Consider the following 24,743-nt stretch of genomic DNA (forward strand, 5'->3'; position numbering starts at 1 on the left):
GGTAGCTATTATTAATAATTAATGTACTTTATTTAGATATAGCTGCTATTTTTATACCTATTTTATTTCTTTTTCCATTACCTATATAACTTATAATTATCCTTAAAAATAGATATATTTTTTTTTTATAATTTATTTTTGTAAAATGAAAAGTGAATGTCCTTTTAAGCTAAGCTTTTAAAAAGCATTACACTATAAATATTTTTTTGATTTATTTTTAAATAGTAATTACCTGTTTGGACGTGGGTCTCGATCGTTTTAATTCAAATATAAACATTGTTAGATATTTCAATTTACGAGGAATTCAATCATAGTAAACATTCTAGTAGGAGTGTTGTAACAGCTCAAGCTCACTAGTAGCAGATGTTGTCCACTTTGACTTGTTACGCATCATCGTCAGCCTCACAGTTTTAAAACGTGTCTATTAAAAAAATTTCATACCCTTATAAGAAATGTTTTGTTCTCCTCTCCAACTGATACGAAATCCCATAGGTGTACTTGAGTAAGGTTGGTGATCTGACCAATCTAAATAGAATTTACAATCTAATCCTCTATTTTCGAGTTCGATTGGGTTGTCGGGTTATTTTTAAAATTATTTTTAAAAAATTTTATTTGGCCACAATACATGTTATATCATAAAACTCAAATATCAAATATTCACAATGTATCACTAACTTTGCTTACTTACGACCGTCAAATATTCTTAATCTTCATAATAATTTTAAATGGATACCGGCTAGATTGTAACCCTATTTTCAGATTGGTCGAGTTGACCAAACCCAAAAAAATGTCAACTCACGAATCGACCCATATTTTCAATTTTTCAAAATTTCAACCAACTCAACCTTCATACCTTCATAGTATGTGTTGCATAGTCCAGATTGTTCGAGTTTTTTAAAATATAAGTACGATTTTATAATTTATGAAAAATAAATGTCATGGTCTAAAAAAGAAAATAATAATAATAATAATAATATATAATTAAATAATTTAAGGATAGGTGATTAATTATTTAGTCTAATACAATGAATATGATCTCTCAAAATGAAAGTGAAGAGGAATCTAATCTTGATATTAATAATGCAATACACAAAACCTCATAACAATCACATAAAATTAGAATTATATAATAATTAATTTAAATTTATATAAATAAAATAAAAATAATTTTAAAAAAATGAACACAAATGTGGTTGCCATTTCTCTTCCAACCCTCACCAGCCCATTAGGCCCCCCTTTGTCTCTCAACACACGCACCCATGGTCTTAGGACAAAACCAAATAATTCTTTTTTTTAAAAAAATAAAAGTGAAAAAATAAATAAATAATCTAATTTTTATATTTCGTTTTCAATTACTCATTTTTTTCTCTCCTAACCTCTAATCGACGAAGGATTTGAATATCTGACTTTTTAATCGATAGTAAATGATTTAACCAATTTGATCAGTAACCTTTCGCAGTCCTACCTAACGCTCTACTTGTTTATGCATCTTACGAGTCTTCATCGGTGGAGAATTCTCCTACAAACATGCTATGCTATGCACGACTCTTTATTTTTGTGTTTTTTAGAAGAATGGTACTAAATAACAACTGGGTCTTCTTTATACTGCAATGATATTGTTCACTTTAGTTCGTTATGTATCGTTATTAGCCTCACGATTTTAGAACACGTCCACTAAGGAGAGGTTTCTATACCACTTTATAACGAATGTTTCATTCACTTCACATATGAATCAGAACACAACCCATATTTGCACCCGGAGACATGGGTTTTATCCAAATGGAAAGAATTTGAAACAAGAGAATAGAAATCAAAGATTCACTCTTTCACATCATTTCAACTCATCATAAAATCAAAATATTACAAAAGAAGTGGAAAATAGAAGAGAATTACAAGAACAAAAAGGGGAAAAAAATCAAACTTTTTTTTTTTTTTTTTCTCTTGGGAAATCCCTATTACTATCCACATCTGTGTGTATTTTTTTAAGAGAGAGAAGGATTGAATGTACAATTAGTTCACAAATGGTGGAAGACATCAAAGTTGCCTCCAACAATGGCTTGTGTCAGCGACGTTAACGGATAGCTACTGAAATCTACTGAGCTTCGACTCTGAATCAGCTGCCCATCAACCACTGAACTTCCTGTTACTGTCTTCAATTCCTCGGACTTTACCACATTACTATGACTATCCACATGAATCTGGAAAAAACTCTCCGATTTATTCTCGTTTTCCCACGAACAAAATGTCGAATTATCCACTCTGTTGTTATTGTTGTTGTTGTTCATGTAGAATCCTCCAGAATTGTCGGAGAATTCTGTCCCCGACAAGCTCCCATGGTCGGAATTTGTCAAACTCGGCACTGAACTGAACCCGAAATTCGAGTCCAGCCCTGTTTGGAACTCGAAAAAACAGAGGGAATCAAGGGCTTGTTTGTTTAAGAAATGGTCACGGTGTGGCGGCGCCGTCATTCCGCCGTCGTAGTACTCAGCACCGCCGATGAGAAATGCTGGATTTTGAGTGGGTATGGCGGAGAGGCCGCCGGAAAGTCCTGGAACCGGTGGGATTTGGGTGAATTCCTTGTCTTCGAAGATTTTCTTCTCTTTAATCTCTTTGATCAAAGGTTTGTGAGTGTTTGGATCAATTCCTTGCTTCATTAGCTTCTTCTTCAAACTTGAATTCCAAAAATTCTTGATTTCATTGTCTGTTCTTCCTGGTAACTGCGCCGCAATTTGTGCCCATCTGCAAAATCCACGACCATGAACCCAGCTCGACATTACAAACAACAGAACACTCTCTGTTCTTACCTGTTTCCCAACACTTCGTGGAGACTAATAATGAGATCCTCTTCTTGTTGGGAGAACATTCCTCGCTTCAAATCAGGCCTCAAGTAGTTAATCCACCGCAGCCGACAGCTCTTCCCACATCTCTGCAAACCTTATACAATCCAACGAAAAAAACAGAGTAAAGCTTCGATTTTGAAGCAAAACCAGATGAGAAAACAGAGTAAATTTCGATTTTGAAGCAAACCCAGATGAAAAAACAGATTAAAACATCGATTTGAAGCAAACCCAGATGAGAAAACAGAGCTAAAGTTCATATGATCGTGTAATACCAGCAAGTTTTGGGACAGAACTCCAGCAGCCAACGCCGAATCTCGTGATGTAATTGAAGAGCTTTTCGTCTTCCTCCGGCGACCAGAGGCCTTTCCTCAGTTTCTGCTTCAGACAGCAAGAATGGCGTCCCATTATAGTGAGAGAAAGGTGTGTGAGTGAATGAATGGGTCGATTCCAATGGCGTAGGACAGGTAAATATATATCTACGATGATGATTTTAATGAATTGAAGGATTAATCATACTTGAGATTGAAGTTATAGTGAGAGAGAGAGAGAGAGAGATGATCAACAATCAAGTGGGTTTTACGCTAATTTTGGTGCTGCCTTTGAACAGTAGAAGATTGGATTTTAAGAAATCTCTATGTATGGAAAAAGAAAATGAGAAAAATGAGAAAAGGGGTAAGTTTGTGCTATTTTCCTAAATTAATTAGCTTAAATTTGTCGTTAAAATATAATTTTGGTTATCGTACCCGAGTTAATAAGGAGCACATGAATGAACCGACAGTAGATATTGTCTTCTTTAATTAAGGGTATCCCCTAAAAGTTTTAAAACGTGTTTGTTAGGGAGACGTTTTCATATACTTATAAAGAATGTTTTCGTTCTCCTCTCTTCGATACGGGATCTCACAATTCACCCCCTTCGAGACCAGCGTCCTCGCTGACACACCGTCTGGTGCTTGGCTTTGATACTATTTGTAACGGTTCAAATGCACTCCTATATTGTCCAATTTGACTTGTTATTCATCACTGTCATTCTCACGGTTCTAAAATACATCTATTAGGGAGAGGTTTCCACACTCTTATACAGAATGCTTGGTTTTCCACTCGGAATCTCACACGATATCACATCTAAATAAGAGTGATTGTGAGAATATGACAGCTAAAAATGAACCGTTGAAAATTACTATTCATACCAACAAGATGTATTTTCGTTCTTAAAATTATGAATGCAACAAATAATAATAAAAGTGAGTTTAGAGTTTGAAATCTCAACAGCAATTGTGGTGTTATCCTTCCCTTTTTAACCCATTTCCAAAAAATTAGAAAAAGCTTTTTAACTTTTACTTAACCTTACAATCTATCATTAACCATTTTTTCTTTAAAATAATAATAGAAAAAGTTTCGTCCTCATCGTAATAATAGTTGTTTTCAAGTTTTGGGTAAGATAATATATCTAATTTTTACGTGATAATAACGGTAAAATTTGTTTTACGAGAAGAAAATACATTTTATAAGATGTTAAAGGATAACACACTGATGTCATGCTTGTCCGATGCATTTTGAATCTTACATCTCTAAATAACAAAAAAAAGTGTTTATATACTGTCCAATTAGAACTTTCTTTTAGGATTACGGGAAAAAAATCAAATTTGGACTAGCTCAGAATCACACGAGCCAAGGAAGTAATGGATGCAGGTCTCACAGGTGGCAGCCTTAGGGTTGTCCACCACCGCAAGCTGAAACCGACCATGGTCTTAGACTTCAACACAAGTCCCCTTTCTTCTTTCATTCACATTAAAACAACGATAATTTACACATCATTTGAGTTTACGTCTCTCATTTTCTTTTAAAATAAGAGTAAAAGAAGGTGGAACAAGGCTAGTTCATATCACATAACAATTCTTCAATCATGTTTTTTTCTATGCTAAAATATCAATTATTTACCGAAAAATAACATTATTAACCAAAATATTATTTATTGAAATTAGAAATATTGGTCTAAAATTAAATATTTATTTTCAATAAAATAAAATGCAAATAATTAAGGAAATGACGAATTTAAATTAAATTAGTAACATTTTTATTATTTTTCATTAATTCAAAATCAAGTAAATAAATAATAATTTAAAAAAAAAAGAATGAAATCATGGTTGATGCTTATATTACTTAAATAATTAGCTTAAAAAAGGAAATTAAGTACAATATAATTATTAAGAACTCATTTATAGTTAGTGAGTGATTTTTAAGTTAGAAGCAACAAATACAAAAATAAATTAAAATAATAAATTATTTACTTAAAACTCGAGGGTTTAAAAAGGAATTAAATAATAATTTTGGGGTTAAACTTTAAACACAGAATTGCGTGCAATCTACTGTTACGCAATATTTAGGCGCATGTTTTTATTTTTATTATTAAAAAATTATTTATTTAAATATTTTATAATGTTTTAATAATCCATAAGGTCCAGCCGACACCTTTGTGTTCACAACCATGGGCCCCATCCCTTTTCTTTTCTTTTCTTTTTTTTAATTTTCCATTATTCTTTTATTATTACATTTTTTCTTTTTATAAGAAGTGATCTCATCACCTACTCCGACATCCTCCTCCAACATGATTAAGGGACCAGTGTTTTCAGACACACCATTCCGTGTCTGGCTTTGTTACTATTTGTAATTGGTCAAACTTATCGCTAGCATATATTGTCTGCTTTGGATTTTACTTTTTGAGCTTCCTCTCAAGGATTTTAAATCTCTAACGGATATGAGATCTCACAACTATTCTCGTTGACTAATATAGACCCTTTCAAACTGTGATATCGGTTCATTATGTTGGATGATGAAAGTCACACATCGGTTAATTTAGGGAATGATCATGAGTTTATAATCAAATAATACTATCTCCCTTGATATGAATTTATGCTCAAAGTAAACAATATCATACCATTGTGGAGAGTCGTGTTCATTTAATAAATTCATAGATCTCTTTTTTACTCTGTTCTAGTAACGATTAATTAAAAAAAATCTTTTTTTTTTTGGTAGGGAGGACATAAAAAATATATAATTGAACTTTTCATATTAAAACTTTTTAATTTTGAAATTTTAGAAAAGTCGCAAAACAAAAATATAAAATATAAATAACCGACATATCCACGTCAGACGACATAAATACAGTTTCTTTGGTTATCTTCGAAAATACGAACCAGCTCAACACTCTCTAATACGTCGAATCGGCTCAATGATTGGCCCACATTTTTTTGTCTCCCTTCTCCGTGGAAAGGTCTTTTCTTTTTTCTTTTTTTTAATTTTTAATTAAATCCCTCAAATAATAATAATTTTATTTATTTATTTAAACAAAATTCATATTTTGTGGGCCATAAGATCTGTAAATCCAAAACTTGTCGAGCGACGTATTCGTATTGAGGTCGGTGTTATATTTCTAATTAAATATTTATTATTATCTGTCTTTCAATTATTTAAATATATCTATTATTATTTATTAATTGACTAATTTTTTTCCCTATAAAATTAAATTTAAAATTTATTTTATTTATGTCAATTATACCTTTCTATTATTATTATTATTATTAAAAATTAAATTGAGAATAAAATAAATGATTAGAAAATCATGTTGGCATATTAAGTTGTAATTAATTCAAGATTCTACCTTCCCTAATCAATTATCAAATCCCAAATAAAAATATAAAATTCATTAGAGAATAATTGGAATTATTTAATCCTAGAATATTTCTATTTTTAAACATTAAACTATAAATTTTTTTTAAAGATATTTAATAAATTAATAATCGATTAGAAAAAAAAAATAATAAAACTTCAATAATTTTATTAGATACGAAATCGAAAATTTAGAAATTTGTTAGACACATAAATTCAAAATTTTATTTTATCTAATTTTGAACGTTAAAAAATATAATTTATAATTTAATCTATGTTTTAAAAGGTCTGGTTAAATACAGCACGAAGAGAATCTCATAAAAATATTTAATAATTTAACGTTTTAGACCGCTAAACTCAAACCATAGAAGGATTGGTTAGGTTAGTCTTTTTTGATTTTTTTTTTAAAATCATGTCAGTTAGAGAGTTGAACCTTCTTTTATTTGGTCAACCTGACCAACCTGAACATAGAGTTACAACAAAATGAACACTATTCTATCATTAATATTATTACGAAAATTAAGAATATTTGAATTTTATAACGATGTTAGCAATGCGTTGTGACTTGTAAATGTTTGATATTGAATTTTTTTTATATTTTTGTTAGTAATGTATCGCTAGAATTTCTTTAAATAATTTAAATAATAATAAAAATAACCCGACCATTCAATATAATTTGATTTATGAGTTCTATTTGTTAGACGAACACGACTCTCCACAATGATATGATATTGTCCACTTTGAGAATAAACTCTCATGGCTTTGGTTTGGGCTTCCCAAAAGACCTCACATCAATGGAGTTAGTATTCCTCACTTATAAACTCATGATCATTCCCTAAATTAGCCGAGACTTTCATCATCCAACACCTACCCTCGAACAAAGCACGCCTCCGCTTAATCGAGGCTCGACTCCTTTGGAGTCTTAGTCATTTTTTGACTGTCTTCGTACCTTCGAGGAGGCTTGACTTCTTTTTTCTTTTTGGAGTCTTTTGTTCGACATTCGAGGATTTGTCAATCTATTGGCACGGCTAAGTTTAGGGCATGGCTCTGATACCATGTTAGACGAACACGACTCTCCACAATGGTATGATATTGCCCACTTTGAGCATAAGCTCTCATGGGTTTAGTTTGAGTTTCCCAAAAGGCCTCACACCAATGGAGTTAGTATTTCTCACTTATAAACCCATGATCATTCCCTAAATTAACCCGAGACTTTCATCATCCAACAGTATTTAGATGGTTCGGTCCGGAATCTAACTCATCTAAAATTTTAAATTAATTAAAAAAAAAAAGACGTGAGAAATTTGACAAGAAATGAAAAAAAAGGATAATTGTTATTGAAAATAGTTGGAAAACATTCAATTTACAAAAAAAAAGTCCCAATACATTCAAAGCCAACTGATAGAAAACAGTACGGATTTTGTAATTGATGTTCCGACTGCGACTGTGACATTGCAAGCGTGTAATTTGTCACCGCCCCAAACACTTTCCGCCACGTGTTCGAACTTCTGTGGCCCTCCCTACGTTTTCCGGTTTTAACATTGACCCGACCCGATCCGTTATTCTCTCTCTACTGTCACCGTCTTGTTGCGTCACCATGATGTCGCCGACATTTCTGACTCCCTCCCTTGACTCCTCTTCCAACTTTTTTGAGCGAGGAAAAAAAATATTAAAAATATTAAAAATATATCTTTAAACTTTTAAAATTTTCACTAATTATCAAAATAATTAATATTTTATTTTTAATTTCTTTTTATCTAAGTACAATATTTAAAAATTTTCATGAAATTTTAAAGTTAATATTAACACATTTAATTGTTATAAAAAATAAAAAAAATTATCGTCAATATATAAACAAAAACGGTGTATAAACACCTCCTAGATTATCATCCTTTTTAACGTTACGGTTGAAAGATTACTAATATTTTTGAAATGTTATACTAACGGTAAGATTATTTTTGAATTTTTTTTAATATTTAATTGTATTATTGAAAATTTTTATTAATTAAAAAAATTAAATCTAGAATATTTCAATTTATAATATAAAATTAAAAAAAAAAAATCCTTCATTCAGTTTCGTGAGGTGAGGGCCTTTGGAGTATGGGGTATGTGCCCATTTGAAGGACACTCTACAATTATTGTATAGTCCTTGGACTTTGCCTAAATTGTCTATAAATATTATTTTTGTCACGCCACCTAATTGTTTTAAAATGCTTTTTAAGAGTGAAGAATATTCTGACATGGTATCATGGGTCTTTTCAACCTGAAAATCCTTACGAGATCTCCCCACCTAAAATTTCTTCAAGCAAATTACGCTAAATTTTGAAGTTTCTATGACTGAGCTACTGAAAAAGAATGTGTACTTTGTGTTGAATGATGAAAGTTCCACATCGGCTAATTTAGAGAATGATCATGGGTTTATAAGCGAGGAATACTAACTTCATTGGTATGAGGCCTTTTAGGGAAGCCCAAAGTAAAGCCATGAGAGCTTATGCTCAAAGTGGACAATATCATACTATTGTGGAGAGTCGTGTTCGTCTAACATGGTATCAGAGCCATGTCCTAAACTTAGCCGTGCCAATAGATTGACAAATCCTTAAATGTCGAACAAAGGACTCCAAAAGGAGTCGAGCCTCGATTAAGGGGAGGCGTGCTTTGTTCGAGGGGAGGTGTTGGATGATGAAAGTCCCACATCGGCTAATTTAGAGAATGATCATGGGTTTATAAGTGAGGAATACTAACTCTATTGGTACGAGGCCTTTTGGAGATGCCCAAAAGCAAAGCCATGAAAGCGAATATGTTTATTTTAATTGATACCAAAGCAAAATTGTATTTGATTTGAAGGGAGTAAGTCAGTTTTCAAAAGGGTGTCCATCGCCCAACAATAAAGCTTCCTTTTAAAGATATGATGATCACAAAAATGATGGAGAAAGCAAACGGGTTTCTAGGATATTCTATGACAAATCCCGAGTGACAAATTTAGTTTTAATCGAATCCAGTACGTGACAATGTGGTTTTGTATTTTAGCTGACTATGTAGGTTAAGTAGCTAACTGTAACAGCTCAAACTCAATACTAGCAAATATTGTTCGCTTTAGTACGTTACATATTGTCGTCAACCTCACGGTTTTTAAAGCACGTCTATTGAGGAGAGATTTTCACACTCTTATAAGGAATGCTTTGTTCTCTTCTCCAACCGATGTGAGATCTCACAATTAACCCCTTTGGAGCCAGCGTACTCGCTGGCACACCAACAATGTTTAGCTCTGATACCATTTGTAACAGCTTGAGGCCATACTAGCGATTTTTGTCTGCTTTGGTCCCGTATTGTCATCATACAATAATGGTTATTCTTTTAAATTATAGAAGCTAAAATATATATTTTAAAATTAATTTATGAACTCTTTTAAGACATGAATATACCAACGTTTCTTCCCCTTAAAAAGCATAGTAATAATGAATTTTTGGACGGAGCATCAAACATTGAAATGATGGATTCCATCATAAGTTTTCAAATTTGAAAAAAATGCACAAAAACATGATTAAAATTTCGGGTGGGGTCAGAGGTAACATTTTTAATTAGAACGATGACGATGATGACGACGACCGAAAGAAAGAACGAAAATAAAAAAAAACATTTTTTTAATAAAAAATGGACGAGATCGTTAGGGATTTGAATTTAGTAGATATTCTAACTACTCAAAATCATAAATACTTATGCGAAAACTATTTTTGCATTGAATAAACACTATTCATTCACTATCGACCATATCATGCATTAATAAACGAATATCATATGATATTTCCATTATATTCTCGTAATTTTAGCTTAATTTATTATCATAGATACGTTTTTTTTCTTTTGTATATATCTGATAGTTTCTCGGACTTACAGGTACTAAATTCGTAAATTTTTACTTTTTTATTTAATTGATCTCTATCATATTTGACGACGTTCAAAGTCACAGACGTAAAGTTGAAAAATAACGATCGTATCAGACATAAAATCTAAGTGTGTCTTTTAACTTTGTGAAAGGTTGAATATGTCGTACAAAATTAAATATTAAAAAATATCTTTAATGTTTTTCATAACATTCATGCATTTCTTTAATATTGTTGTTCATGGGATTGATGTAACCTCCAAATTGGTTGGTTTTTGTGTTTTTGGAACATGAATGTTGTAATTTCCATGTAGATTCTTTTTCTTTATATATATATATATATATATATATATATATATATATGAACAGTAAAATTGTTAGGTTAAGTCTTGTCTCTAAATTAATTATATGAATCCACAGAGTTTTGTCAACAATATTGAAATAATTGAAATAAAAATCAAAGTATAAAGTAGAATTGTTAAAATCAAACATCGATATTGAAGTATTATGTTGCAGTGAGTTGGCTCGGGTCTATTTTTGAACAAAATCAACGGAGAATTCATCAATTAAAAGAAATAATAATAATAATAAAAAAAATAGAAAATCTATCCGAACCTAATTCGATGGTTCTAAATTTTATGGGCAGTGCTATTAAAGATATTTAGTAATAAATTATAGTTTACTATATATATTATATTTGATATTTTATTATAAGTCAAATATCTAATATTTGTCTTATTATCTTTCCATTTTGTTATTTCCATATCCTTGTAATTTATTTGATTATAAATAAGATAACATTCACACATTTTAGGTGTGGTGGATTAATAAAAAAAATTTATGGTATGAAAGCCATTTCGGTTTAACAACCCTGATCCTTTCTTTTCAATAGTTTTTTAATCCTCTAATCTTCTCTCCACCACCTTTGCTGGCTTTGATGCCGCAGGGGTAGTCTTCATGACTACCGCAAGCGGAGTCGATTGATTACATGGGCGTGGAATAGGGCAAAGAGCATCTAGCATCATAGCGACATGGGCATGGGCGAGGGGTCGTGAAGTTGAGACGAGGAGCGTCTGCTATCTGCACGTTGAGTGTTGTAAGGGATGAGCAAGATCTAGGTAAGAATTTGTGTTTTATATATATATATATATATATATATCATTTGTTAATAAGCTCGAAATTCAAACCGAACCAATTTAGTTCTAAGAAATTAACTTAACGTAATTTTGAGGCTGCTACAAATAAAAATAAAAATAAAAATAAAAATGATAAAATAAGCACTGAAAGTTGGAAAATTATGTCTGTGGCAGTCCCACCTTATACAAGGAAGTCAAAAGCAGCAATAAGAGTGCCATTGGAATTCACATAAAAAACAGGGGCTTAAATGTCAAATCACTAATCCCAAAGGACCAATTAGCAATTGATGTGATTTTCCTGATTAAACCTTTCCATGTCTCCAGTTGGTAACAGCTTCCGATTTGACCCCAATATTTGACTCTAATTACACTTTTTTTTTTGCTCCCCGCCCCCTCTGGCCCACTTATTTCTCTTAAATTCCTCATAATTGCTTTATAACCCCTCTTAATCAATCTAATTACTTGTAACATCCCAAACATACCACTAACAAATATTACTGGCTTTGACATGTTATGTATCGTCGTCAATCTCACTTTAAAACGCGATCTAACAAGGAATAAAAGATACTCCGTTCTCCTCTCCAATTGATGTGAGATTTAAAAATTCACCTCCCTCGAGAGTCAGCGTCTTTGTTAGCACACTACCCAGTTTCTAGCTCTACTATCATTTCTAAAAACTAAACTCCACTACTAATAGATATTGTCCGCTTTGACCCATTATATATCGTCATCAGCTTCACAGTTTTAAAATTCGTCTATTAGAAAGAGATTTCCACACACTTATAAAGAATGTTTTGTTCTCTTCTTCAACCGATGTGAGATCTAACAAACAGGATTATGAGCTACTTTTTTTTTTTTTTTTTCATTATAGGATATGACGTGTCATAACTATTACCTGCTCGTTTTTTTTAGTCCACGAAAATCGTATATTTAATATCATGTATAATCATGGGTTGAATTTTTCTTACCCGAGATACCGACACATAAAATTATACAATTTTTATTATAATTCATAAAATATATATTATCCTTATTCCTTATCTTGTTCGTTGGTCTTAATACAGTAAACAAGCAATTATTATTAATCAATAATTTAATATGATTATTGAAATTTTAAATAAAATATCACTTATCGACATTATTAAAAAAATTAAAAAATTCTGATTCCATTTTTAAAATTTTACAATATAGAAAGCAGAAACGGCCGACAACTGCACCTACCATAACAGAATTGTTTTGGGCCTAATCTTTGGGCTGTGAAAGCCTGTTGGGGCAATAGATTTTGGGCCGAAAAGCCCAAATAAAAAATCTATTTTTAATAAGTGCCTCCCTCGGGAGCCCTCAAACAATCTCGACTCCCCTCGAACAAATCACACAATAGAGCCTCTCCTCGAGGCATCCTAAGAGGCCTCAAATAACCTCGACTCCCCTTGAATACATCACACCGTGAGCCTCCCCTCGAGGCCTTCTTCTCTAGAGCCCTAAAAAAATCTCGACACCTCTTGAACAAATTTGACCAATCATTCCTTATAAAGGTGTGGAAACCTCTTTCTAGTATACACGTTTTAAAAACTTGAGGAGAAGCCTAAAGAGGACAATATCTACTAGCGGTGGGCTTGAGTTGTTACATCATTTATTGAACACCTATCTAAGTCATTATTACTACACCTTCGAAGTTCACTACTTTCATGTTCAGTTCTATTGACACGAATAAGTTAAGATAAGGACATGACTTGATGTCATGTTAGGATCGATGACCCTCCACACTGGTACAACATTGTCCATTTTGAGCATAACCTCTCATGTCTTCCAAAAAACCTCGTACCAATAGAGATAGTGTTCCAACAATCTCTCCCATGTGAAACAAAGAAGTGAGAGACACTATCTTCATTGGTACGAAACTTTTTTAAGGAAACTAAAAGTAAAATTACGAGAACTTATGCTCAAAGTGGATAATATCATACCAATATCTAAATAAATAAATAAATATATATAATCATTTTAACATATATTATCCACAAAATATATCTAAATAAAGTGGGGCCCATAAAAGGCATGTCTCTAATAATTAGGTCCATTTTAATTAATCTAAAAAGGATGTAAAGAAGATCTTTCCAATTTTGCCCTTACCCACAATAAAAAGGAAGCATATAAAGAAAATCAATAATATCATTGAAATTAATTAACCAAAAGGGAAATTAATATAATGATTAAAGTGGCTTTTTTGTTTCTAATTAAATTTATTTAAATGTAATTAATAATAACCCATTAAATATTCTAAATATACTCAATAATATTTAACCAATTTTATTAAACCATCTCATTTATTACACAATTATTTAATGATATCCCTTTAAATATTACAAATATTACAATTATCAATTATGAGATTCCACATCGGTTTAAGAGGAGAACGAAACATTTCTTATAAGAATGCGGAAACATTTCTCTAATATACGTATCTTTAAATCGTGAGACCAACGACGATACTTAACGGACTAAAATAAATAATATTTACTAATTGTAGACTTGAGGTGTTACAAATGGTATCAGAACACTGAGCAGTGTGTCAGCTAGAATGTTGGGCCCTAAAGAGGGTGGATTGTGAAATCTTATATCGGTGGTAGAAGAGAACGAAGTATTCCTTATAAGGGTGTGAAAGCCTCTTCCTAACATACGTACTTTAAAACCATGAGGCTGATGACGATATATAACGAGCTAAAACGGACAATATGTGCTAGCGGCGGGCTTGGGTTATTACACCCATTTTTAAAACCATCCCATTCATTTTAATGTTTGTTCAAATTCAAAGTTGTAGTTAATTAACGATATTCATTCAGATACTATAAATATGATAAATCATACTTACTTGTTATTGTAAACTATCCTATCAACTTACACTCGTATTCGTCGTTCAATTCATATTGCAATTGATCTCTCGACCCTACTCGTGATTGAACTTTAAAAAATCATATCTCAAATGGATTAAAAAAAGCCTATTCAAATTGTTTTCAAATGTATTTCCTCGTTTATATTTTCTAAAACATTTCTCGCAAGCAAACATGACTCGAGGCTCGAGCATACATCGACATTGTCCACGAAGCCCAAATTTTTCATGGCTGACTTATTCACTGGATTAGAACAAGTGTAGCAGAATCACATTCGTCGGTCATTCAATTCATAATTGCAGTTGATCTCCCGACCCTACTCGTGATTGAACTTTGAAAAATGATAACTCAAATGGATTAAACAACCCTATTCAAAATGGGTCTCTTGTCCTATAATGGTTTAAGGCAATGTCATAATTATGGATTCCTAGGCACATGCACCTTCCCTATAGCATAAACCCTAATTCCCCAATTCACAAAGAGAGAGAAAGATATTCTTTAATACAATAATATTTAAGTAAATATATGAAGCTTAAGATATTTTCCTTCCTATTTTACTCTAATTTCCATTAATTTCTCTATCTTTTCCTTCCACTAACACTAAATTCTCTCTCTAAATTAGGGTTTCTCTATGAGTGTTCTTCAAAATTCAAGGCTATTATGAGTTCATTCATCTGATTTAAGCTTATTTGGTGGTGTTCTTCATATAAAGTTAGCTACCCATTTCTTCTAAGAAGCAGCAAAGCAAGGATCTTGAAATTCATAGCTCTAAGCAACCCAAAAGGTAGCCTCTTTCAGTCTTTTCTTCAAAGAACTTAATGGGTTCGTGTTGTTCTTGTTATGAACACACACAAAAAGTACCAAAAGAACAAAAAGGAAGAGATTTGGTGCCAAAATTACCTGTTTTTTTAGATGGGGTTTTCTATTTTTCATTGAAGAACCCAAAGGGATTCACAAGATTTGAAGAAATCTACGAAGTTTTTCATCTTTTTTGGTCAAAATTAACCATTTTTTTTGGAAAATTAGAGGGTTTTTTCACAAGATTTGAAGAAATTTACATATTTGTCATCTCTTTTTTTTGTCAAAATTAACCATCTTGTTTGGAAAAATAGAAGTTTTTTTCTCAAGATTTGAAGAAATCTACAAAGTTTTCATCTTTTTTGGTCAAAATTAACCATTTTTTTGGAAAATTAGAAGTTTTTTTCACAAAATTTGAAGAAACCCACAAATTTGTCATCTGTTTTGGTCAAAATTAACCATTTATTTCTTGAAGTTCCACTTTTGCAGATCAAAATGGGATCATCATCAAGAACAGAAACAAGCCATTACTACAGCCCTTGTGCAGCCTGCAAATTCCTCAGAAGAAAATGCATAGCAGGGTGTGTTTATGCGCCATATTTTCCACCAGAGGACCCTCAAAAATTTGCCAATGTTCATAAGGTTTTTGGTGCAAGCAACGTAGCCAAGCTGCTCAATGAAGTTCTTCCTCATCAAAGACAAGACGCCGTCGTTTCACTTGCCTATGAAGCCGAGGCTAGAATAAAAGATCCTGTTTATGGCTGTGTCGGTGCCATTTCTTTCCTCCAAAAACAGGTCCAAAGGCTCCAAAAGGAGCTCGATGCAGCTAAAGCTCGTCTTCGTCTCTTCTCTTTCACTGACTTTTCAGCTCCCTTTTCATCTCAGCCTCAGATCATTAGCCCTCCTATGATTTGGAATAGCAACAATTATGATATCGTTTATGCTAATTCTTCTATGTACTTTAATGGAGGAATTTAAAGGAATTTTGAAGCAATTTGAAGAAATTTGAAGGAATTTGGAAGGAATTTGAAGGAATTTGAAGGAATTTGGAAAGAATTTGAAGGACTTAGGCTCCATGTGAGAGTTGAAGTAGCTAGCTCGAAGAGTATCTATGTCTGTCTCTATTGGGTTTTGGTGAAATGGGTTGAGTCTATTGAGGGTTTTGAGAAATGGGTTTGTTTTATATTTTGAAAAGAACTCAGGATTTGTTAGGGTTTGTATCATATTATTATTATTATAGCCGACTATGAAGGTACGTGTTCGTGTTAGTTGAAATGTTTAAGATATAATATTATCGATCAAGAGATTAGAGGTTTAAATTCTTCTATTCTCATATGATATTATCGTTTTGTTCGAGTGCACGAATAGATATATGAATCTTTAACATTTTGAAAGGCTCGAGTGGAATTCAACTCGCTGTGAGTAGAAATTGTTAGAATTTTTTTTCGGTCAAACATTGTTTTATTTATTATGAAAACGTTACATATAGTCGAATATTGTTGTTGTAATGTCTCTCTTTGGATAAGGATTTGAAATTTGAATATGATATCGTTATAATTGGTATCAGAGGGAAACTTCTATCAAAAGAATGGTTTAGAGACGAACTACAGTAGAATCTAGTGAGCATATGATGCTCGAGTAAAAGAGGGCTACATGAATGAACTATGACAACATCTACATAACAATGATCCCGAGAATATGACATCAAGGTTAAGAAAGAGATAGACGAATTTATAATTACTATCTATATCAACCATCTACATCCTCATTTTCAGTGATACAGTGGGTGATCTTCTGAATTTTTTTAGAAAATATGTGAGTGAGAATAAAACATGCTAAAAGAACCCGTGTAATTTTTTTTTATATATAGTTTTCACTCTTAGAAGTAATTTAAGATAAATAAGTACCGTGATCGTAGCTCACGGGATATAGAAAAGTGTCGGGAATGCTATATGTTGAGCAAATTTTATTCAAGAAACTATGATATAATGATAGGCATAATGATTGCAAAGTTTGTAGTGGTTGAGGAAGCCTTGTGCTCAATGTTTCTATAAGGAAAAAAAAAAAAATTACATCTTTTATTTATAACTTTATTCCTTGAATATTTAATTAAATTATAATTATAAAATATTGCATATGAAAAACCACTTTACCTACCTACCTAACAACCTTAGAAGCTTAAGAGCATTCTTCAAACTTAGTGCTAAACTAGGACATTAAGCTGACAAGGCCCACGTCTAATGATTGGATTAGAATTTGATACCTTATGACCTCGACGTTCTTTTGCGACATGACTACGTTACCTACTCCTCGTTTTTTAAGAGTGAAGATTATTCCCATAAATCTATACGGGTATTTTCAATATGATTTGTTCTCGTTCACATGCATCTCAGGAAAATTTTTACAATGACACCCAATATAGAATTGCTCAAAGAAAATACGTTAACCATGAAATTCCTATGATTGAACTATCGAAAAGGAATGTGTATTTTATTGGTATGGGTAGTAAATTTACTTTCTTTAAGCTTTTCTTAGTCATCCTATTCTCAAGATTGCTCTCATTCAAATGTGATCTCGATTCATTCATGTACCACTTTTTTACTCGGGTGTCATGAAAAATCTATAAATAGAGTAACCCTTTCTTTAATTTGTAGGGTTCATAATTAAATTCTCGAGAGGGTTCATAATAAAGAAGGTCAAAAGAGTTCGCGAACACGACTTAAAAACCAAGAACTCTTAATAACCCTTAAAGAACAAGTACTTAAAATCCTCGAGTAAAACATACCTTAGGACTCTTGAAAGCCTTTAGAACTCGAAACTCTTCAAAAGAAAAGGATGCTTTAAAGATCAAAAGACTAAAATTTAAAATTTATAAGATGTTTTTTAAAGATAAGTGGAAAGGAATTTGAAGCTTAAAAAAAAAGAAAAACAAAAAAAAAAAAACAAATCCAATGGGCAAACAAGGGACAAAAACATGAACAATGACAACTAAGAATCCAATTCCGATTGACATGTTTTTCATGCAAACCTCGAATCCCTCAATTTCTTACATCTGTTCCTGTTCTTCCCCTTAAAGCAATCTCCTCTTCCTCTTCCTCTTCCCCAATTTCCGATTCCATGGCGGATTCTCAGCTCCGGCGACCCATAGCTTCCCCGTCCGATAATCCTCCTTCCACTACTCAACTTTTCCCACTTCTTCTTACTCTGTTACCCATCGCCGCCTTCCTCCTTTTCCTCGCCGGAATCTCCTTCATCGGAACCGTCGTTGGCTTGGCCGTTGTGTCTCCACTTTTTGTCATTTTCAGCCCCATTTTGGTCCCTGCCGCCGTCGTCATCGCCTTCTCGGTCGCCGGATTTCTCACCTCCGGAGCTTTTGGGGTCACGGCGTTATCTTCTCTGTCCTGGATGGCCAACATTTTACGACGATCAGGAGCTACCCTTCAGATCCAGCAGGCTAAGCAATGGGTCCGTGAAACGGCGTCGCAGGAGGAAGTTCAAACCAAGGCCCAGGGTGAGGGGAAGACTGAAGAATTGGGCCCGGCCCAGGAAGGAGAAAGGACTGAACAAAGTGGTCAGGCCCAAGCGAAAGGTACCGCTAAAAATGATGCGGCCCAAGAAGGGTCTAAGGCCCAAGAAAGTGGGAAGGCCCAAGAAGGTGAGAAGGCCCAAGGAGGAAAGAAATGATAATGTGAGCCCATTGAACTACGGATGGCCCAACTAGGATCAAGTTTTTGCACTTTATATTTAATTAATTTAATAATTTTGGAATTCTTAGTATTCGAGCCGTATGTGTAAGTGTGCGTTGTTTTTTCATCATCTCCACGAATTAAAAAGAAAAAAAAAAAAAAAAAAAAAAAAGGTCCATGAAAGTTTGTTCCCCTTGTGATTTCATAATTTGTAAGCTTATTTTACGATAATTTCTTTAATTTTTATTTTTAGTACTCCCATTCCGAAATTACGTGACCGGTGACACAGGTTTATGGTTCAATTTCAAAGATCGAGCAATCATGTCAACGTAACAACGAGAAGGTAATAGGTGGTAAGTCATAGAGTTGTGTACTTAGGCTTTTAGATGAACTCTTGGGTTCATCAATCTGTCTATGGTGAACATCGGTTGCGTCTCTTTTAAGTCGTGTCCTCAATCAATTGAAAGGCAAGTTTGAGGCTAAAAGCGGCGTACTTGGACTTTAAGTTGAGCCGATCAAAGTAGACTTGCGGACTTGCGATTGTGCGACACTCATTTCTCAACAACAAGTGAGTTAAAAGCCTATTCGTTCTTGCGTCGCTTAGGTCAAACGACGTATGCTCGAGCCTCTGACCTCAATTCAAGAAGAAAGTTTTAGAAAACGGAGTATAGAGATTTCAAAAGAGAGTTTTGAAAGCAAGATTTGAGAAATTGAAATTAGTGTTATATGGGAATGTAAGCAAGAAGGCAACGCTTACCGCATATAACTATCTGGTAGGGAGATTTGGGCTTTTCCTTTGTGGGGTTGTGAGCATCAGTTGACTCGTCTCTTGTAAAAAATGTTTCGTTCTCCGCTCCAACCAATGTGGGATTTCACAATCAATTCGTCTATGGTGAGCATCGATTGACTCATCTATTTTAGGTTGTGTCTTAATGTTATTGCTTTGAAGAAATTCGAGTATATATTAATTGGATTTCAATGGTATTAAATGAGTAACAATATGATAGATATTCTTTAACCTAGTTAACCAAATACAAATATAAATCTAAATGAATACATATATTAATATCAAAATTAAATTGAAAGAATGAAATTATAATATCTATAGGGCCTTCGACTCCTATGTAATATTTGGTTTGCTCACTGCAGGTGCGACTGGTGGTTGGATTATATTCTCACATTGGTATGAAGTTGGATCGACATGTAGCTTCTTCAGTCTTCAGAAAGCCTTGTAATTTTCGATATTCGTTGGACGAAGGAGTCGAAGTTGTCGTCTCGATCCATCATGCTGACACGTACGAAGTTCGCCTCGCTACCGAAACTTACTCCACTTCGACCGATTATTCTATGGCGTTGGAGTAAAGCTGCGGAGTCTTCTTCATCGTCTTCACATTTTAGCCATGCAAAAGCTAAATACCAAACCAGATAAATCAGATTTTTATGAACTGAGCTGACGACAGAAAGCTCATGTTGGAGAAAACTAAATTCAATATACAATCGAAGTTATTTGATTTGATGAACCGAAGCAACTATATAAATAGCTTTAATAATGAACCGAAACAACTATATAAATAGCTCTACAAACTAAATCTTTGGACAGTGTAATGGTAATGGGATTACCTGTTCGGGATTGAGTTTGTTGGCCGTGGAAGGTGCAGTGAGCGGTGGGGAAGTCTGGGAGAGTGAACATTCCGCTGTGTTTAACGGCCTGTTTGAGACGGCTCCACCTCTCTGTCATGAGGCGATGGCCGAATCCATAAAAGGATTCTGGATATTCTGAACTCCCAGCTTGTTCACAACTAGATGATACTACGCTCAATATCCTTGCCGTGCGAAGTTGAGAATCTTTAGACACTCCGATCGTGTTCATCTCGATGAAATTCACCATTTTCATTGCTACTTCTGGATCTTTTACAAGAGCCCACCTAAGCACAACAAAGATCAGTGATATGAAGGATTATTGGGAGGAAGATAGTGAGTTTATAAGAAACATTATCTCCATTGGTACGAAGTATTTTAAGGAAACCAAAAGGGAAGCCACGAGAGATTATGCTTAAAGTGGACAATATCATACGATTGTAGAGGATCTTAAATATCGAACCTTTAACTTAGTCATGTCAATAGAATACTTAAATATCGAACAAAGAGGGTGTGACTTGTTCGAGGTCTCTAGAGAAAGGAGTCAAGTCTCAATTAAAGGGAGGTTGTTTGAGGGCTCCATGGGCCTTATGAGAGGCTCTATGGTATACTTTATTCGAGGGGAGGATTGTTGAGGATTGTTGGGAGAGAGTCCCGATATTGACTAATTAAGAGAATAATCATGAGTTTATAAGTAAGTAATACATTTCTATTGGTACGAAACCTTTCAGTAAAATCAAAAGCAAAGACGTGAGAACTTATGCTTAAAATGGACAATATTAATTCCTAACATTTAATTCATACTTTTGACTATAAGAACTAACCCGATTCGAGAGCCGGCATGGCCAGTGCACTTGGAGGAAGTAAACAGAGAGAGATCATGGTCAGCTGGAGCAGTGATTGGAGTATAATGAGGCCAATAGTAAGCAAGGTCATGCAACACTTTGCCTCCTGTCCGGTTCACCACTGGTTCACGTAGGGAACCATCAGGGTTGTTGGGAGAAGTGACGATTTCTATATAAGGTTCATCTTTCTCATATGTAGTGGCATCTCCACCCCATTTGAAAACACTTGTTTTTAAGTCGTCACTCATGGATGGATATGACTGTATTCAAACCATAATGAAATGAGTTTATAACATTCAAATAATGTGAAAAAATTTCCCATCCAAACACGTCCTACAATCTTAGTATGGCTAAGTTGTTAAAAGAACTCACAGAATGGTATGGGATGGCGGAGACGACGTTGGTGGGTTGAGAAGAATTGGGCGAAGAGAGGGCATAAAGTGCCGCCAGTATAAGCTGGGAGGAGCCGGTCCCGATGACGATGTAACGGCCTTCGGTTATGGCATTGCCGACGACACGATGTAATCGGAGAATTTGCTGGCATAAATCAGGCTCAAGAAACCAGCAAAGACTCTGGCCGCCGGAGAGGTAACTCATGTATCGCCACCCTGATATCACTATCGTCGCTTTCTTCCCCATTTTCTTCCAAAACTTTTCGTACATTATTGGGTCTCCTCTGCAATTTTTGTTTTAAACTTAATCATCAATAATCTAAACAAATTCTAATAGAAACTATATAATTACCTATTCATTAGAAGATAAAAAGACAAACAAACAAGTCTTGAGGCCAAAAAAACGAACCAAACAGAGTCACATATTTTAAAATTTAGAAACCAATTATCTTTCGAAATATCGATACGATTCTCATTTTAGTATTAAACTCAAATGAAGAAATGAACATTAGAGACTTACACATCTAGATTGATAATTCGATCCTCCCTGTAATTTAGAGATTCACGTGGAGAAACCAAAGTCAAAGGAACATTATATGCCTCCTTTAAACTCTTCTTGAATTTTTTTTTCCTGATCGACGCATCCCTCCGCCGTTCCTCGTCGCTGAAAGCAATCCAAACAAACCCATAAACTTATTTTCTTTTCAACACACAAAGTTAAAGAAAAAAGAAGCAAAGTTACCTGGTTTCTTGCTTGAAATTCACACAAGCACAAAAATTGAACATTGTATTGAAAATTCAGCAACTTTTCTACTATATCCAAACGGTAATGAAGAACATAAGTATACAAATATTTGTGAGCGGTTAAAAGAAGAGAAAGATCCGCCCAATGGCCTGACCGAGGATGATTATGAACTGATCAAGCACACAAAAATCCCACGAATCATTTTCCGGCAAAGGATTACAAATTTGGGAAGCTGAATAAATAGAGACAAACCCTAAATGATGAATTTTTACCTGAGTCCATGAGAAATGCAGGTTGTCAAATTAACGGACTAATTCTATTCTTGGGTTTCTCCTCTATCAGTTTGTTATGAGACAATGAAGGATATTAGTTTCAGATGCTCACCACTCTATGAAATAGTAAATTTTCAAGTCAAAACTTTTTTTTTCTTAAAGAAAAAACTTAAAAAAGGTTATACCTGAGGTCCATCAAATTTTAAGTTGGTGTGATAAGTTTTTGAAATTTAAAATGAGTTTAATCTAGTTTTATTCTAATTGACGTCTCCAAATTTATTTAATTTTATTTTAATTTAACAACATATCAAAGATATATGTCTTAATTATATAAATGGGCTGGTTTAAATTTTTTCTAATTATACAAGCATAATTATTGTCAATAATTAATATTACATAATCAACATTCAATAATTATACTTAGGGGATATCTATCAAAATCGTTAATAATATTGATACAGCCAATGATTGAGAGAATTAAGTAACAATAAGCAAAAATTAGGAGGACGTGGATAATCATAATGATTACTAGAGAAACATCTCATGTTCTAAATGATAAATAAATAAATAGACAGAAAAACACAGCCATTTTTTAATTTGGATTTATATATAAATATATGGTGCTATATATAATTGCAGACAAAGAAAAGAAAGAATATTTGTTTCCTAATTTTGTACCTTTGGATTAGCAATTTTTTTGGAGTTGAAATGATATATTATTTCCAAAAAAGAAAAAAAAAAAAACCCTTTAATGGTTCGTTATAAATAATAAATTAAGGGAAATCAATATAATATGCGAGAAAAAGCAGAAAAAAAAAAACATGGTTTGATGCCCAATAAAGATGTTTTCCCGTACATTTGTCATATTTGGTGGTTGGTTTTTTTTTTTAGGGATGGGTAATGGGGTGGAGCTTTCATTTTACATATTTGCCCTTGATTAGTTTTTTTTTAATACTTACAAATATATTATTTATGAATTTATTTTTTTTTATCTATTTTCTAAACATTTTTTTAAAAACCTAATTCACTAAACTAAATTAAATATAATATATATATATATATATATATATATATATATATATATATATATATAATTTAATTTAATTTAATTAAGAATTCAAATAATAAAATAAAAACAAAAACCACACACAGACAAGTTTAGAGGAAACATAAATCTAAAATAAAATATTAGTAAACCGAGCTTAAATTGATCTAATTTAAAAATTATCATTGATAAGAGTAAAAACAAACTCATTAAAATGTTGGTATACTAAGGATTAACAAGGTCATAATAACTATTATTTTAAATTCATAATGATTGCAACAAAGAAAAATGAATGAACGGATGAAATTGTAACTTAGTAAAAAAAATTTAGAAAAATTAAAAAAAATCAAACTATATACTTAGCCTTAAATTTTAGTTAAGAATTATTTTTAAAAATAACAAGCAAAACATCAATTTATGCATATAATTCAATTGGATAAGATCTACCTTCCATCTAGAGGTCAGAAATTTAAATACAAGAGCTACCAAACGAATATAGAAGCATTTGATTTAATAATTTAGAAAATGAAAAGATAAAATTGAATAATAATGAGAAGAAAGATTAATGTGATAATAGGATATAGATTATGATGAGCATAAGAATATAGAATGGACAATAGTGGGAGATGAATAAGATGGTGCATGAAAATTGAAAATGGTTCAAGGTGAAAATGATCTAGAAAATTGACCAAAATAATGGTGATATTTATTTATAGTATAAAGTATAGGTATATTTACATTGCACATTTCTTTTTTGCCCTTAATTTAAGCTCTGCCCTTCTTTCTTTCTTTTTTTTTTTCTCTGCACAAATCCCAAGATCTGTCCCATCCTAATAATTGACTTTTAGCTTTTAATTTTATGCTTTTTTTTTTTTTTTTTTTTTTTTTTTTTTTTTTTTTTTTTTTTTTTTT

General features: G+C 32.7%; 4 protein-coding genes and 1 long non-coding RNA gene across 10 annotated transcripts in view; 3 read left to right on the plus strand and 2 right to left on the minus strand.

Moving 5' to 3' along the window:
- Nucleotides 1-1,807: 1,807 nt before the first annotated feature.
- On the minus strand, nucleotides 1,808-3,364 carry LOC111490292 (transcription factor MYB86-like). Its single transcript, XM_023138876.1, has 3 exons — nucleotides 3,113-3,364; nucleotides 2,805-2,934; nucleotides 1,808-2,739 (listed from the first exon to the last, which is right to left on the minus strand). The coding sequence occupies exons 1-3, from the start codon at nucleotides 3,243-3,245 to the stop codon at nucleotides 2,016-2,018; spliced, it is 987 nt and encodes a 328-aa protein (XP_022994644.1). The 5' UTR covers nucleotides 3,246-3,364; the 3' UTR covers nucleotides 1,808-2,015.
- LOC111490331 lies at nucleotides 2,941-18,121 on the plus strand. Its single transcript, XR_002719542.1, has 3 exons — nucleotides 2,941-3,091; nucleotides 10,167-10,169; nucleotides 18,110-18,121. It is a non-coding gene; the product is annotated as an uncharacterized LOC111490331 (long non-coding RNA).
- Nucleotides 14,972-16,456, plus strand: LOC111490317 (protein LATERAL ORGAN BOUNDARIES-like). The gene is made up of 2 exons (XM_023138907.1): nucleotides 14,972-15,194; nucleotides 15,698-16,456. Exon 2 carries the CDS (start codon nucleotides 15,704-15,706, stop codon nucleotides 16,184-16,186), a length of 483 nt encoding a protein of 160 aa, XP_022994675.1. The 5' UTR covers nucleotides 14,972-15,194; nucleotides 15,698-15,703; the 3' UTR covers nucleotides 16,187-16,456.
- A 154-nt stretch (nucleotides 18,122-18,275) lies between the features above and the next one.
- LOC111490312 (oleosin 16.4 kDa-like) lies at nucleotides 18,276-19,070 on the plus strand. Its single transcript, XM_023138900.1, has one exon. The coding sequence runs from the start codon at nucleotides 18,326-18,328 to the stop codon at nucleotides 18,890-18,892; it is 567 nt and encodes a 188-aa protein (XP_022994668.1). The 5' UTR covers nucleotides 18,276-18,325; the 3' UTR covers nucleotides 18,893-19,070.
- An 811-nt stretch (nucleotides 19,071-19,881) lies between these two features.
- The window catches only part of LOC111490275 (tryptophan aminotransferase-related protein 2-like), an 11,651-nt gene continuing 6,789 nt past the window's right edge, over nucleotides 19,882-24,743 (minus strand). The window contains exons 1-7 of one of the 6 annotated variants that reach the window (XM_023138851.1): nucleotides 24,279-24,297; nucleotides 22,512-22,579; nucleotides 22,290-22,433; nucleotides 21,750-22,053; nucleotides 21,357-21,637; nucleotides 20,515-20,819; nucleotides 19,882-20,303 (exon numbers count right to left, since the gene is read on the minus strand). In XM_023138851.1, coding sequence (XP_022994619.1) covers nucleotides 20,107-20,303; nucleotides 20,515-20,819; nucleotides 21,357-21,637; nucleotides 21,750-22,053; nucleotides 22,290-22,433; nucleotides 22,512-22,555 — 1,275 coding nt within the window. In that variant the 5' untranslated portion in view covers nucleotides 22,556-22,579; nucleotides 24,279-24,297 and the 3' untranslated portion in view covers nucleotides 19,882-20,106. Of the gene's footprint in view, nucleotides 20,304-20,514; nucleotides 20,820-21,356; nucleotides 21,638-21,749; nucleotides 22,054-22,289; nucleotides 22,434-22,511; nucleotides 22,583-22,786; nucleotides 23,023-24,278; nucleotides 24,298-24,743 lie in introns of those variants that run through there. The other 5 variants (XM_023138849.1, XM_023138850.1, XM_023138848.1 and 2 more) reach the window with 5 other exon arrangements.

This window comes from Cucurbita maxima, unplaced genomic scaffold, assembly GCF_002738345.1.
Source record: "Cucurbita maxima cultivar Rimu unplaced genomic scaffold, Cmax_1.0 Cma_Scf00015, whole genome shotgun sequence".
In the NCBI taxonomy this organism is placed as follows: domain Eukaryota; kingdom Viridiplantae; phylum Streptophyta; class Magnoliopsida; order Cucurbitales; family Cucurbitaceae; genus Cucurbita; species Cucurbita maxima.